Source organism: Mauremys reevesii, linkage group 8 (genome assembly GCF_016161935.1).
Source record: "Mauremys reevesii isolate NIE-2019 linkage group 8, ASM1616193v1, whole genome shotgun sequence".
NCBI classification, from domain to species: Eukaryota; Metazoa; Chordata; order Testudines; family Geoemydidae; genus Mauremys; species Mauremys reevesii.
This window is the reverse complement of record NC_052630.1, coordinates 68,091,772-68,105,655: the sequence shown is the minus strand read 5'-3', so window position 1 is coordinate 68,105,655 and position 13,884 is coordinate 68,091,772. Positions and strand designations below refer to the sequence as shown.

The 13,884-nt window shown below is 40.9% G+C and overlaps 1 protein-coding gene across 3 annotated transcripts in view; it reads left to right on the top strand.

Moving 5' to 3' along the window:
• NTNG1 (netrin G1) overlaps window positions 1–13,884 on the top strand; it is a 206,899-nt gene that overhangs the window by 125,236 nt on the left and 67,779 nt on the right. For all 3 annotated transcript variants that reach the window (XM_039486512.1, XM_039486513.1, XM_039486514.1), the window contains exons 4-5: window positions 1,025–1,197; window positions 12,918–12,944. In XM_039486512.1, the coding sequence (XP_039342446.1) occupies window positions 1,025–1,197; window positions 12,918–12,944 (200 nt within the window). The remainder of the gene's footprint in view (window positions 1–1,024; window positions 1,198–12,917; window positions 12,945–13,884) is intronic.

The window sequence follows — 13,884 nt, the reverse complement described above, 5'->3', positions numbered from 1 at the left end:
TGAAAAAAAACACTTCTATCAAATTATTTTTTCTGCCCTTCAGGTGCTAGAATTTTGTCAAATTAAGGTGTCAAATTAATTGTCCTTTCTGAGCAACTGGGCAGTGCTCAGTACAATACAAAGTAATAACCTGCCTCTTCAACAAATAAGTTGGCTTCTACAATTTTACATTCAAATATGATGTGGCTAACGTATTTTTGTGGATATTGCATATCCGTTGGTATCTGCTATTTATCTCTATCTTATCCACAGCCATAAAAGCAGGATCTTAGCAAAAGTTTTCCAAATGTATGTAATGCAGTACTTCTTGTTTTGTGTAAACATTTTCTTTCAGAGTAATTGGGCTTATTTCCTGGAGACTTTCTAATTACTAATTTACCATCCACTGAATCTGTGTTTCAGAACCTAGGCAAGGAATTCACACTAGCTATCTGAGAACATTTTTTCTTGCATCTCTGGTTCCTTTAAAGCACCATTTTATTGGTTGTATGTATAAAAAATACATCTAAAAAGTGTTTGCATTTACTGTATAACCGTTCCTTATTAATAAAGAATGGGTATTGTAGAGTACATTTAATGGAAAACCTGTGCCTGGGATGTGACTCTGATCTCACTTTGGGTCAGATCCTGCAAAGATTGAAGCACATGACTAATTTTATCCATGTGACTAGTCCCACTGAACTCTTTGCAGGATGATATACCAGTGAAAATTAGAAGTAACTCCACTGATTTCAGTAGAAATACACCAGTGTAAAAATGGCTTAAATAAGAGGAGATCAGCCCCTTGGAGTTTAGGTGAAGCTATTATTGTCAAAATGCTGCCAAATAGCAGGGTACCGCAATGTGGCATTTATGCATGAAACCAATTTAAGCTAGATAGATTTCTTTGGAGACATGTTAAAACAATAACACCACAAAGTTTAGAGAGAAATATATTGGTTGCCATAAGGAGTGTTTTAGTAGGATCTTAGTAGTCTGACATCAGATGTCAACTTGACATAACACCCTACCTTTTCTCTGATAGGTGCAAGTGTAACCTTCATGCCACTGGCTGTAAAGAAGAAAACAAAAAATTGTTTTGTGAATGTGAGCACAATACTACAGGCCCAGACTGCGGGAAATGCAAGAAGAATTATCAAGGTCGACCTTGGAGTCCTGGCTCATATCTGCCTATTCCTAAGGGCACAGCAAATATCTGTGAGTAGTTTTGTACAGCAAGGCACTATACGTCAATATAATTATAATTCTGGTCCATATATTGATTGTGAGAGGAGAAAAATAGTGCTAGCCAAAGTTTGTCATTTATTTGGGACCCAAATGTGAAACAAATCTATGTCTATAATTTGATGGAAAGATAAAAATATTTAATTGCAAGTCTGGATTAAACTCTGCCCTCACATGCACATAAATAACTCTTCATGAGAATGGTGTGTTTGCATTCCAGGGCAGAACTTGGCCCCCTACAATAAAATTAAGTGCTATTGGGGTGGCGGAAGCACCCTAAAAGGTGGGGGGGCACTAGCGCCCGAACTGTGGTCCCATCCCCTGCTCATTCTTCTCCACAAGATCCTGCCCCCCCCCCACTCACTCTTCTCCCCCTACAACCTCCCTTACTCTCCCTTATGGCCAGTAAAAAGTGGGGGGCCATGGCCTTCTGGTCCCTCCCTGTACCACACTGTGGATCTTTGGTGCATGTTCTCCACTCTGTTTCCGCGCATGGAATTTCCAGTAGAGATCATGTGAAGTGTAGGCGATCCACAGTGCAAACTGGAGAGAATTTTTCCCTAAACATGTAGAAAATAATTGAAATGACAGGGTTGGAGTTTTTGGATTGTTGTTGTGTTGTGAATGGGGCAGATGTTTTCATAAATAAATTTCTTCAAGAATTTTGATGCAGACATGGATACAGTAAGATAAGTATGCCATAGTATGGTGCAATTTGAAGGTCACAACTTTATTGAAAATCCTTAACTAATGAGGAACCACTCCCCAAACTACCCAGCAGGACTGTATCAGTGCAGATTCCAGTTGGGAACCAATGTCCTAGTACTACAAACCTGGAAGGCATGAGAGCAATAACACTTTACACAGATCCCTGCCCAGGGATTCAGGCTGGAAACCAAAGACGCAAACTGTTCTCCTCCTTCACATAGGAAGTAAGAGAGATGAGATAAGGGGAACTATACATTGTGTGAGACGTGGTGGAAGCGTAGCCGCTAATGGTGCATCATTGTGCTCTTGGCCCATGGGTTATAGGGACCTCAGATTGGACCCACTTCCTCCACCCAGCAGTGGGGGGGCAGGGCTGGGTGTTCCCATTGCCTACAGACCCATAAAAATGCACCCTGGCTCATAAAGTCAGCCTTTTTTTAAGGTTAAACTTCAGACCAAGTCTTTGTGACCTTGGTGGGTGTAATAATAGGTTTTAAACATTATGAAAGAAAATTGCCGATTTTGAGCTATATTCTCTGCTTTGATCCGGATTCATTTATACGCATGCAACCTCTTTGATTCGTGTGAGATTTCCAGGAATATAGGCAGTGAAGGCAGAATGTGACCAGTTGTGTCTGTATATGTGTAGCTCAACAATGGCATAATTGCCAGTGTAAGATGCTTAATCAGCATTACGATACAACTTTATAGGCTATCTACTCCTATTTGCTTGATGTTATTGAGAGCCCCGTCTACAATCTGTGCACGGAATATGGCCCCAAGGGTGCAATGCTGAGAAAAGGGGCATGAAAACAAAAATACAGGCATCTATTCTCCTATTTATGCATGCTGAAAATATACAATAACTCAGTTTCCTCTAATTCAAGATATGCACCTAAATCCCTATGAGGAAAAGAAATAAACTGAAACGAAATCATCAAACCTTTTGGACATCACTTACTAGCTGCTTTAGAAAAAAGGCTGGCATTTCGCCCTGATTAAAAGCAAAAGGCTGGTTTTAGAATATAACCATTCACTGAAAAATTATTTAGAAGAAACAGAGTTATGTACTGCAGTTGAATGAAAAGTTTAAAAACCAGCAGCAATGTGCAATGCTTCAAATGTTATCTAACACTTCAAAGCAGCAGCAGGGAGGAATCAAAACTCAAAAATGAAAATCACAGGAAGCAGGACCTTATCAAGTTAAACCTGAGAGTAATAGACCTAGTAACAAACCATGACGTGTCAGGCATAACATTATGAAAACTTCTTACTGGTAGAAAAAATGAACCTTCAAAAAGAAAAGGGGAGGGGTACTTTGTAAGAGTATTCTCATTTTTCCATGTTGTAGAAAAAGTGACAGTCGAACTATGTCCAGCAAAATTTTGAGAGCCACTGTTTTTGATCACAAGCTCTCTACAGGCTTCATTCAGCATCCCAACTCCAAACAAAACTTGCTGTGCTTGAGTCTAGGGGTAAAATACATCAATGTGTGAAATCAATGTTCCCTCTACCTCCATATTTGCTGTGCCGTTTATGTAATCGTACATCAACTGAGCATGTGCCAGCAAAACAATGGCTTTGGCACTTGGTATAGACTATTGACTAGCTCTGGTTGGAGAAACTTTGATGAATGTGATTCCATCAGAATGTGCAGTTACATAAAAATCCCTCCCCCCCCCCGTTTTATTTGAAAAAAAAAAGTCCCAAAAATTCCAACAGAAACAGGTGTCAAAAAATCCCGTGCTGACATTTTCTGAACAAAACATTTGTATATTTTGTTTTGATTTTTTTGTTTTGAATTATTAGTATATAATACAAAATTTAAAAGTTAAAATTGAAATGAAATGTTTTGAAGGGCTGGAAATGAAATTTTCCTTTGAAGAAAATTTCAATTCTTTTTAATCTTTGCTCCAATTTGGAACAAATGCAAAGTTGAAAATCTCTAAATCCATCATGAAATAAAACTTCTGTCCTTCACTTAGCTCTACTGCTGAAACTATCACAGCCAGCTTTTGTTCATGAAACTTAATAGATCAGTCTACACCACCCATAGTCTGAATTTTGGGATAATCCTGTTTTCTATGTTCTTCATCATCATCAATTGGGTTTCTTGACTGTGCAAAATATTTCCCCTCTTTGCTTTTGTTCCTTGTGAAAGGGCATTGGCTAGTCTATCACTTACTGGAATGACTGATAACTCTGTATTTGACTGCTGCTTAACGTTTAGAGTTCCATCCTGTTGACTCTTTTGTGTCTCCTGATGCTGTCACATGCCATAGGCAGTTTTGTTATGTAACATGTTTTGACACTCCAAGTGATCTTACCAGATTTCCCACGTGCCTGCTACAGAATAGCTCTTCTAGTCAGCAGCCACAAATGTCTGACAGCCATTGGTCTTTTCTTTGTCCAGTTGTTTAGGTTTTCTTTCACACACAGGTGTTACCTACTTTGCTCAGTTGAATAATGGTATCTAAGACTATTTTGGGCTCCTAGACACCAAAATGTATCCCATCAGCGAATAAACTGCACCAAACAGTCTGGACACTTCAAAATTACACATCTCCCAACTTCTGCCAGTCCTTCTCCCAGGTCATAGTGTCACATGAAATGAGGGATTGATCAGGACAACATGGTCCTAGGTTCCTTCCCAGGCAACAGCCAGCCATAAGCTGTTTGCTAAATTACATCTGCATTGGGACTCTCTCTGACAATAGGACCTGGATCTCAGCAATACTGCCTTAATCCTTCTCTGCCTCATAACTCTTTTTACTTGCAGTGTGGCACAGCTGTCACAGAGAAGGGTTTTGGCAGAAGATACGACATTTGAGATGATATGCTGATTTCTCCTCCAAACTCATCTGTTTGGCACCCATTCCTATTAAAATGTGATGATATAGTGCCATTTTAATGGAGTGATATGAGTGAAGGGGGCCAAGAGTTTGTATATTAGCAGGATTCCTAGTCATGTCCCTAAATAGCTACTCATCTTGTTCATGCATGCCCGCAATTAGAGAGAGATCCCATCCCTAATCCTTGTCAAAGCTGAATTAGCTTCACTAAAGTTAGTATCTGAGTTTGGCTCAAGTGACTGGAAGTAGCTTTCTAAAGAGATCCTACTTCAGTCTGTAGGTTGGAAGAAGCCTTTGTGGTATGATACTGATATGAAGTATGGGAACATGCCTGCTTGAAGAGCAGTGTTGTACAATGATGATAGATCCATGATAAGCAGGAAAGATGAGATAAGTGGGGTAAAATGTTACAAAATAGAAATGCTTCCTGTTGTTCTCACCATGTACAACTTATTGAACTTAGCTAGCTCATGAGGACTTAGAGCAGGTAGTAAGCTGCAGAGAGAAGGTGGAAGACCTGGTGAAGGGAAAAGAAAATAAACTGCAGTGTATTTGAGCTGGGGCATTCAGGGAAAGAGAAATGTCAGGGTAAACTGCAGTTGATAAACTGCCTTCCCTCATATTAGAATCAACTTTAGTGGTTAATAAAAGGTTCCAGATTCACACTTGAAAAACGATACACTGTAAGTAACATTTGCTATATTTTTAAAAAGTGTGACTTGCAAAATTATTCTAATGCACTGTTCCCTCTCCACTAAGCCTTTGCAGTTGTTTTTGATAGTTATAGTGACACCTACTGCTGGGAGATGGAAGTTTCCCTGACTGACTTGAAACAAATCTGTTTACATAGGGTAAAATAAACTGCAGCACTAAACAGTCACTAAATTCTAGCATAAGAAATCAAAGTAACTGTTGCACAAATTATTAAGAGTCCGAGAACGGATTGTGTTTTAGTATATAATACCAGCCCCCACCCGCTATCTGCCCCCCGTTCCCTGATGGCCCCATCCACCACCACCCCACCGCTCTTGGACTCCCACCGCCCCATCCAACCCCTCCTCTCATTCCTGACAGCACCCCCCAGGACCCCTGCCCCCATTCAACCCCCTGTTCCCCCCCGACTGCCCCGACCCCTATCCACACCCCACCCCTGACCACCACCCCGAACTCCCCTGCCCTCTATCTAACCCCCCCTGCTCCCTTACCGCGCTGCCTGGAGCACCGATGGCTGGCGGCTGAGCAGCTGAGCCTGGAGCACCGTGCAGCACAGAGCACCGGGTCAGGCCTGGCTCTGCAGTTGTGCTGCCCCAAGAGCTCACAGCCCTGAGGCCCAGAGCATTGTGCTGGCAGGAGAGTTAGCTGAGGCTGCAGGGGAGGGAGGATGGTGGGGGAGGGGGCAGGGGCCAGCTAGTTTGCCCATCTCTGTTTTAAAACATTGATCAAATATTTTCTCATGCCTGTTCAAATGAAGTAGAGCCACCTTTCTAGTGATATTGCTTGGGGGAGCATGGACACAGAATAAGTGATAATCTTAACATACACCATTTGCGTGCAGTGAATTAAAAAATTGTGACTTTCTAAAGCAAACAAATGCAATTTTTACCGTAGCAGGAATTCTGGGGCTGTTACAGAGAAACGCATAAGCCAGGTTTCCTGAGAAACGTACATTTTGCTGTGTGTAGTCCTCTGGCTCAATAGAAGTTTGAAAACACATGATCATAACTATCAGTCCCCTTGGAGGATTAGAAAAGGCAAGTTTCTTACAGTATCTCAGATTTTCAATCACTAGGAAATTTAGAGCTTCTAAAATTGATGCTGAAGTTATGATGCTGTAATCATACCTCAGCAGGGGATTTGAAAAAGGAAAAAAGACTCACTGCCTGGTCATGCTGCAGTACAGATACCCTAGCAAAGCATCAGATGTGGAACTTAACAGCCCTGAACGGACTCCTTGGTACAGGATCCAAATTTAGTTCACCTCCAGGTGTTAAAACATGCACTGTGGAATGCTCCAATAAAAGGAAAACATCCTTTTCAAGAAAGATTCTGGAGAAATCCAAGTTATAAGCCTTTAAAAGGAAAACTCCAGATATTTTCTATCAAATATTGTGGGTATATGTATATATATTTACAGTGAATTTGCTTCTAACACAAGTCAAATCTAAAAATATAGATATTACTAGAGAGCTATCTGTGAAAGTACATGGTTCTGAGCTTTACTTATGGAGGTTGTTAATTTCCCTGTGATCAGATTAACTGACAGAGAGAATCTCTTTCCCATTGATTTCAGAGGGGAAAGCATTCAGATATGAACATTGTATTTAGTTAAATTTAAATGTGTTTTAAAGCGGTGTGTAGGAAAATGCAGTTTTGTTATAAATTAACTTGGTTTCGTTTACTTTTTATATTTAGATGAGTGGGAGTTCTGTATCAAGATAGATAATGGGTCTGATTCTCCATCATTCCACTGGTGTAAAGGGGCCAGAATCCCAGTGAATCAGACCAACTAAACATTCTCCCAGTGACATAGAAGCTTTAGGCCAGACTCTCCGCAAAAGCCCTGCCATGAGAATGTGGTTGTCTCTCCACTCCAGCTATTCCTGGATGCCAGAATGGTCCATTAGTGCCACAGACAGTCAGGTGCATAGTAGAGCAGCCATAAGGTGCAAACTCCTACATGACCCCAGGATCAGCAAAAAAAAAAAAAAAAAAAAAGTACCTTAAACTTTCCTTTTGCTCATTACCTTAGGTGCTTGCACCAAGCACAGCTCAACCAGAAAATCAAGTCTAATATATGCCTCCAGAACTCCTGACAATTGATCTTACTATAAAGCAGGGGTTCTCAAACTTCACTGCACTGCAATCCTCTTCTGAAAACAAAAATTACTACAGGACCCCAGTGCACTGTGTTACTCTGGAACAGTTAATATTTTAAATTTTAAAAAATGCATTACAAGACCATATCTACAAAAAAGTAGCCATTAAATATTTAAATTCACAAGACAATCTTTATATCTGGCAGTAAAAAATAAATATGTACCTCATGGGACAGGTATGCTTGTACTGATGAACACAAATCCTTGAAGGGGGCTCTGTGTGGCTGAGATAAAGACGGAGGTCATCTTCAACAGTGAGACAGGCCCTGTATTTGTTTTTCAGTAAGGTCAGTGCTGAAAAGCTAGCTACACACAGGTAGTTAGACGAAAGTGGCCTGAACGCTTTCAATGCTGCAAATGACAGCTCTGGATATTCTTCTCACACAGAAATCCAGAAGTTAGCAAGAGGTTGTTCAGAAAATCTCAGCATCAATGTCTCATCACCGGAAAGGTCCAGTAACGTTTCTTTCACTGTAAGTGACATAACAGCACTTCTACATTAAAGGGATTTCTAATCCACACCTCTGTTTTCTGATCCTTTTCAGGGCAGTACTCCTGAAACTTCAGTTTAAGGCTTTCCAGGTGGCTGATGATAATGGGTTGCAAGTCATGCTTTGGAAAGGCATTTTCATCCAAAAAGTCATCCAGTAAAAAATCCCTTCAAAATTGCCAGTATCCACATGCACATACAATAAGGAAAGTTTCCTGCTCCAGTTTTCAATTTTGTCAGTGAGAGAAGTGAGGTATTTACCCAGGGGCGGCTCTAGGCACCAGCGGCCCGCGCCGGCGGCATCCTGGGGGGGGGGGGGCGTCATTTCGCTCTCCGCCCGGCATGCCTGCGCGCGCGGCGGGCGAGGGGGGAGGAGGGGGGCGGCCCTGCGGCCCTCTCGCGCGGGTCGTCCCCGCCCGCTCCCCTCGGCTCTCCCGCCCCGCGGGGCGCTGCCGACGGCGGGCCCGCGCCGCGGCCCCGGGCGGGCATGCCCGCCCGGCAGCATGGCGGGAGGAGCCGGAGGGAGAGGAGACCACCGCGGGGACGGGGGGGGCGGGCGCGCGCGCGCGCGCTCGCTCTGCGCGTGATCTCTGAGATGATCTGTATTTACCTCATTTAGGTATTCAAAAATGTCTCCCAGGTAAGCTAGCAAAGCAAGCCACTTGGTATCTGCAAACTTTTCGGCCAGCAGGGAATCTTCATCTAAGCTCAAACAAACAATTGAGAACCTTTCCCCGATATAGCCACCAAACTTTTCTGTGATGAAGTAACTGATCGTGCTCAGCTCCCATCTCACCAAACAAAACTCCAAATAGATGTACACTTGTTGAGCTGCTCTTGATTAAGTTGACTGTGCGAACAGCTTCATCATGAACTTGTTTTAGAACGGGTGACTTTTTGTTGTTGTTGTTGCAACTAGGGCTTGCCTGTGTATAAAACAGTGCATCCAAACTGCTTGCAGTGCAATAGCCCGCACTCAGGTGACTGACCCGCTGTTTTTTCCAGTTATTGCACAAATGCTGTCACTGCAAATTCCTACACAGCACTGCCGTTCCAAGCCAGAACCAGAGACAAAAGCATTGAAAAGTGCAAAAAGCTGTTCCCATGTTGCACGCTGTAGTAATGGCCGTCAGAACAGAAATTCCTCTTGGAGTTTTTCATCGTTCTCAAATTTTACATATGTCAGCACCTAAACAGTCCCCAACACATCTGTTGTTTCATCAAGTTGAATGGGGAAAAAAAAGAACTTTGCTTGATTTTGGTGATCACTTGTTCAGTCACATCATTTGCTATACTGTGAATACACCTGGCAATAGTGTCATTAGACAGGGGAATTGAATCAAGTTGAGTTGCTGCACCTTACCCCAATATAATCAAATCATTCCTTGGCACATGGCAGAAAACAAGCTTCTTCAATAGAGTGTGGTTTCCCAGTTTTACCTATCTAGTATGACACAGCGAAAGATGCCTCAAGGGCTCTCTCATTTGTTGTAGCTGCCAATTTCAGTACTCTCTTCTGGCCCTGTAGCTCTCTCAGCTTTTGCTGAAAAAAAATAATCAAGTGGTTTTGTTTGAATAGAACTGCACCATGTCTCCAAGTGGGTGCCACATTTTAGATGGTTTTAAGCTCTCCTTTGCCAGAACTTCACCAGACACTGTGGCCCTTGCTCCCCCTCAAAATCAGCCCAGTAAATCCCTATTGCAAATATTTCCAATTGTATTTTTGGTTTCTTGTTTTTTTACTGCTGCTTAGATCCTCATTGTGAGCTCTTCTTTTGCTGCAAGTGGCAACTGACTCCTATTCATTGCCTCCCTTTCTTCCACCTTTCTTCAGAAAACAGTCCCTTGCTAAAATTATTTCTACAGCAACTTTTCAAACTGGCTTTAACTACAACATATGCTGATTCCTTCCTAGGTGCTGAATAGAGGAAGTGGTGCACAGAGCAGGGGTTAAGAGGTGGGAAGCAGGGCAACTGCCTATGGCCCCATGCCACAGGGTGCGCAAAGCTAAGTTGCTCAGGCTCAAAACCCTGCTGTGGAGGAGCTTGGGGCTGAAATTTGTGGTATGAAACTCAGGGGGACAGGTGTCCCCCACCCTCCCTAAATGGCCCCTTGTGGCTTCAGTCTAAGCCCCATGATTGCAGGACTCAGGGTGGGGCTTTCTGCCCTGGCTCCTTGCCAGTCTAACGCTGGCCCTGACAACCCCCTTAAAACAGGGGACTTTAAGAACCACTGCTATAAAGCATTTTCCTGTTATGTGCACAATTTATTTTTCTGTCTCCTTCCAGGGCCAAACATATTTTAGGAGACGGAGAGAAGTCCACTGTCACTCAGAGCTTCTCTTTCCTTATTGAGAAATCTGTATGGAAATAGCAAAAGAAGCTTCTCAAATAGGGAATGTGAAAACAAGCTAACAAGATTAATGCAAAGTCCTTCAGGCAAGCAGTTACCTTGTTTTCATTACTCCTCATTGCTAAAGAAATCTTCATTATTTTTCATTGAGATGTTTGAGATAGAGTAAAGGAAGAGAAGTACAAATTAATGAGAAAACCTCTCCCTACCTTGCAACTTGCCTTGGAGAGGAAGAGAAGGAAGGGGGGGGGGGTGTGCGCGCGCACATAAAAGGGAATATTAAATACCATTTCACAGGGGAGATGTGAGAATATTACCTACCTTTTTATCTGTACAAGTCCCACCTGTGTATAAAGAAAATAAAACATCTTAATTAAAAACATGACTAAACTGCCACTGTGTTAAATAGAAAAGGAACTAAACTTTGAAAACAACGGGAAAGAGATTCTATCATTGTTAATCTGTTTCCAAGAAAAGATGGCAGTAGTGGAATGAGAGGTTTTTTATTTCTATAAATACAATTTTAATTTTCTCTATTTAAAAATATCAGTGTTGTAGTCTTTGAAACTAATTATATGATTCTGAAATTTTGAAACATTGCTGGAGTTTCCCTTTAAACATCAGTTTATTTTCAGGAGGAGTAAAATACTTTATTTTATAAATAGTGTTTGCATATGGAGCCCAGTCCTGAAAATTGCTGAGAGCCTTCTATATAGTGATACTCTGCACCTTGCATGACTGAGCACACAGGGTTTCCAAACAGAATATAAGACTTTTGGGACACAATTCTCACAAGTGCCCAAAAAGCACTATCTGTAATTGAGGTGGGGAGTCACAAAGGAGCAATTTATGATTCCCTGACCCTGGAGCTAGTAGTGCTACATGGCCCCAACCATTACATAATTTGGAGCTGCCTTAATATGAACTCCTTTTCCTCCCAGCCATGCTCCTAAACCAGATTGCAGTGGGGAATGTACAGGCAGGCCTTAACTTTATGACGTTCGACTTAAGACAAACAGCACTTACTACGTTTCTGAATTGACACCCTGATTCGACTTACAACCATTGGTTTCGACTTTACGATGCTCGGTCCTGCAATAGAGTGTATTGCAGTTACGAGTTACAATGTTTCGACTTACTACGCAATTTTCAGGAACCAATTGTGTCAAAAATCCGAGGACTGCCTGTATTTGGTTGTGTATTCTACACCCCCAGTGATGCTGCCACGCTGGCAGAAGCCCCAGCAGACTTAAGAAGCTCAAGACTCTACTGGTACAAAGAATCTGACAGAGCCTAGGATATAGCCATAATGCACAGTAGGTTACTACTTAATATATGATGAGAAAAATAATTATAATAAAATAAGCCTGATTCTGCAACCCTAGTCTACACTGAGTAATGCATACTCCTGCAAGTCATTCCCTTGAGAAAAGGTTGCAGAATCCGTCCCATAGTTTCTCTGCATTAAGAATTTCAGGAAGGAATTTAAAAGGATAGTAGATGCTAATGGAGAAATAGAGTTCTACACTATAATTACCATGTCATCAAACGTCAATAAAAAGGCAAACTATTTAACTGAGATGATGCAAGTACCAGGGATTTAAATACTGAGCTGCAGTTTGTTTGCTTTAGCCTATGGGCCTGTAAATAGTCTCATAGGCATGTTTCACTTTAGCTAAGGAGAACTACATTGCAAGGAATATTGCACATCCACATTTTCTACAACGTTCAGTCACACTCTAGAGTGGTTCTCTCACATTAATTCAACTTGAGAATTGAAGTGAGAGCAGAAAAATCAATGAGGGGCATGATCAATATGAGTGACCTAATGTGTTGTATTATTTTGCTCAATTAAATTTCTATTACATAGCTTAATCCAGACAACTGACAGGTAAAAGAGGAACAAAAATGATAGCTAGATAAAGTTAATCTAATAAAGAACCAAATGATTTTCAGCAGCCAACTGAAGCAACTAATAATGCATCTAGCCCTATATTAAAATAGTTTCCTAGATATACCTGATACATCATGGTCTGTATTTATTGTCCAGAACAGAAACCCTATAACTATTTAGTATGAATACAGAACTGTTCTGAACAACTGCATGAAGTTATGAGAGCAGAAGAAAGCTGCATGTCTCAGAAATGCTCCAAATGTCATTTTTGAACACAACAAATACCTTCCAAAATTCCCTGCAATCTCATATTAAAGAACCCAAAGCCTCTTCAATTAGAAAGAGAAGGCTTGCAGTATGTATGTGCAAGTGCTTGGTTCTAGCTGTTAATTGATACAGTATTCTGAAATTTATAAAAGAGTATGAGAAAATAAGTTCCAAATATTTGATGCAATGCTATAGCCTTTTAGACACCTACAGTAAACCACTAACTATGCCTTTTTTGCTCTCTTTTTATACAGGTATTCCCAGTATTTCCAGCATTGGTAGTAAGTAATAAAAAGCAAATCTAGACTAGCTTTGCTATGTTATTCAGCTTCTTAGCTCTATTTTCCCAACATCCATTTCTGTTGTAGATAATGTTTCACTGAAATGTGCTTTACGGTAAGAGGACTATATTATTGACTTTGCCATACTGCATTTACATGTAACTGCATTATGTGATCAAAGAAAATATGATATGTAGCTCATGACAGTACATCTGTCTGAAAACACAGCTTCTTGATCAGCAAATAAAAGCACTAGCATTACAAATTGGAACATCAGGATGGCATTGGGTAGGAAAATATTATCAAGTACATTTTCCAAAACACCAAACTCTATTAATACCCAAGAAAAATAGAGCGCTTAAAGCTGTATATACGAATAGATAAATATAAGGGGAAATGGAAGAATGCACTAAAATGTATTTATTTTTGTTTTTAATCTAGTGAATGTAGTGTATCAATCAGAGTCTTTCAATTGATTCATAGATTCCAAAGTCAGACAGGGACTATGGTGATCATTTAATGTGACCTTGTATAACACAGGCCATAGAGCTAAACTAGAGAATATCTTTTAGTTGACATCAGTGGACTCTAGCTCAGGCCTTGAACAAAGTAAATAGGTTCTTTGTTGAGATTCATTTTATTGTATAAAATTAAAACATTTAAAACAGCTAATAAAATACAAAATTGCCTTTTTAAAAAAGTCAGCTATTATAAATAAAAACAACACACAAAAAATAAGAATATGGTCTTTGAGTCAAACCATCCTACAGTTGTGAAGCGAGTTCAGTCATGGAATGATAGCTAATTAGAAATAAAGCACTGAAGCAGAAAAGGTATCATTCAGTAGCTGAATGAAAGAATGTTCCTGCACAGCCTCTGCTTTGCATAGGCTTTAGGCACAGATTTTGTGCTATGCAGGTCTATCACAATTTAAGCAGTG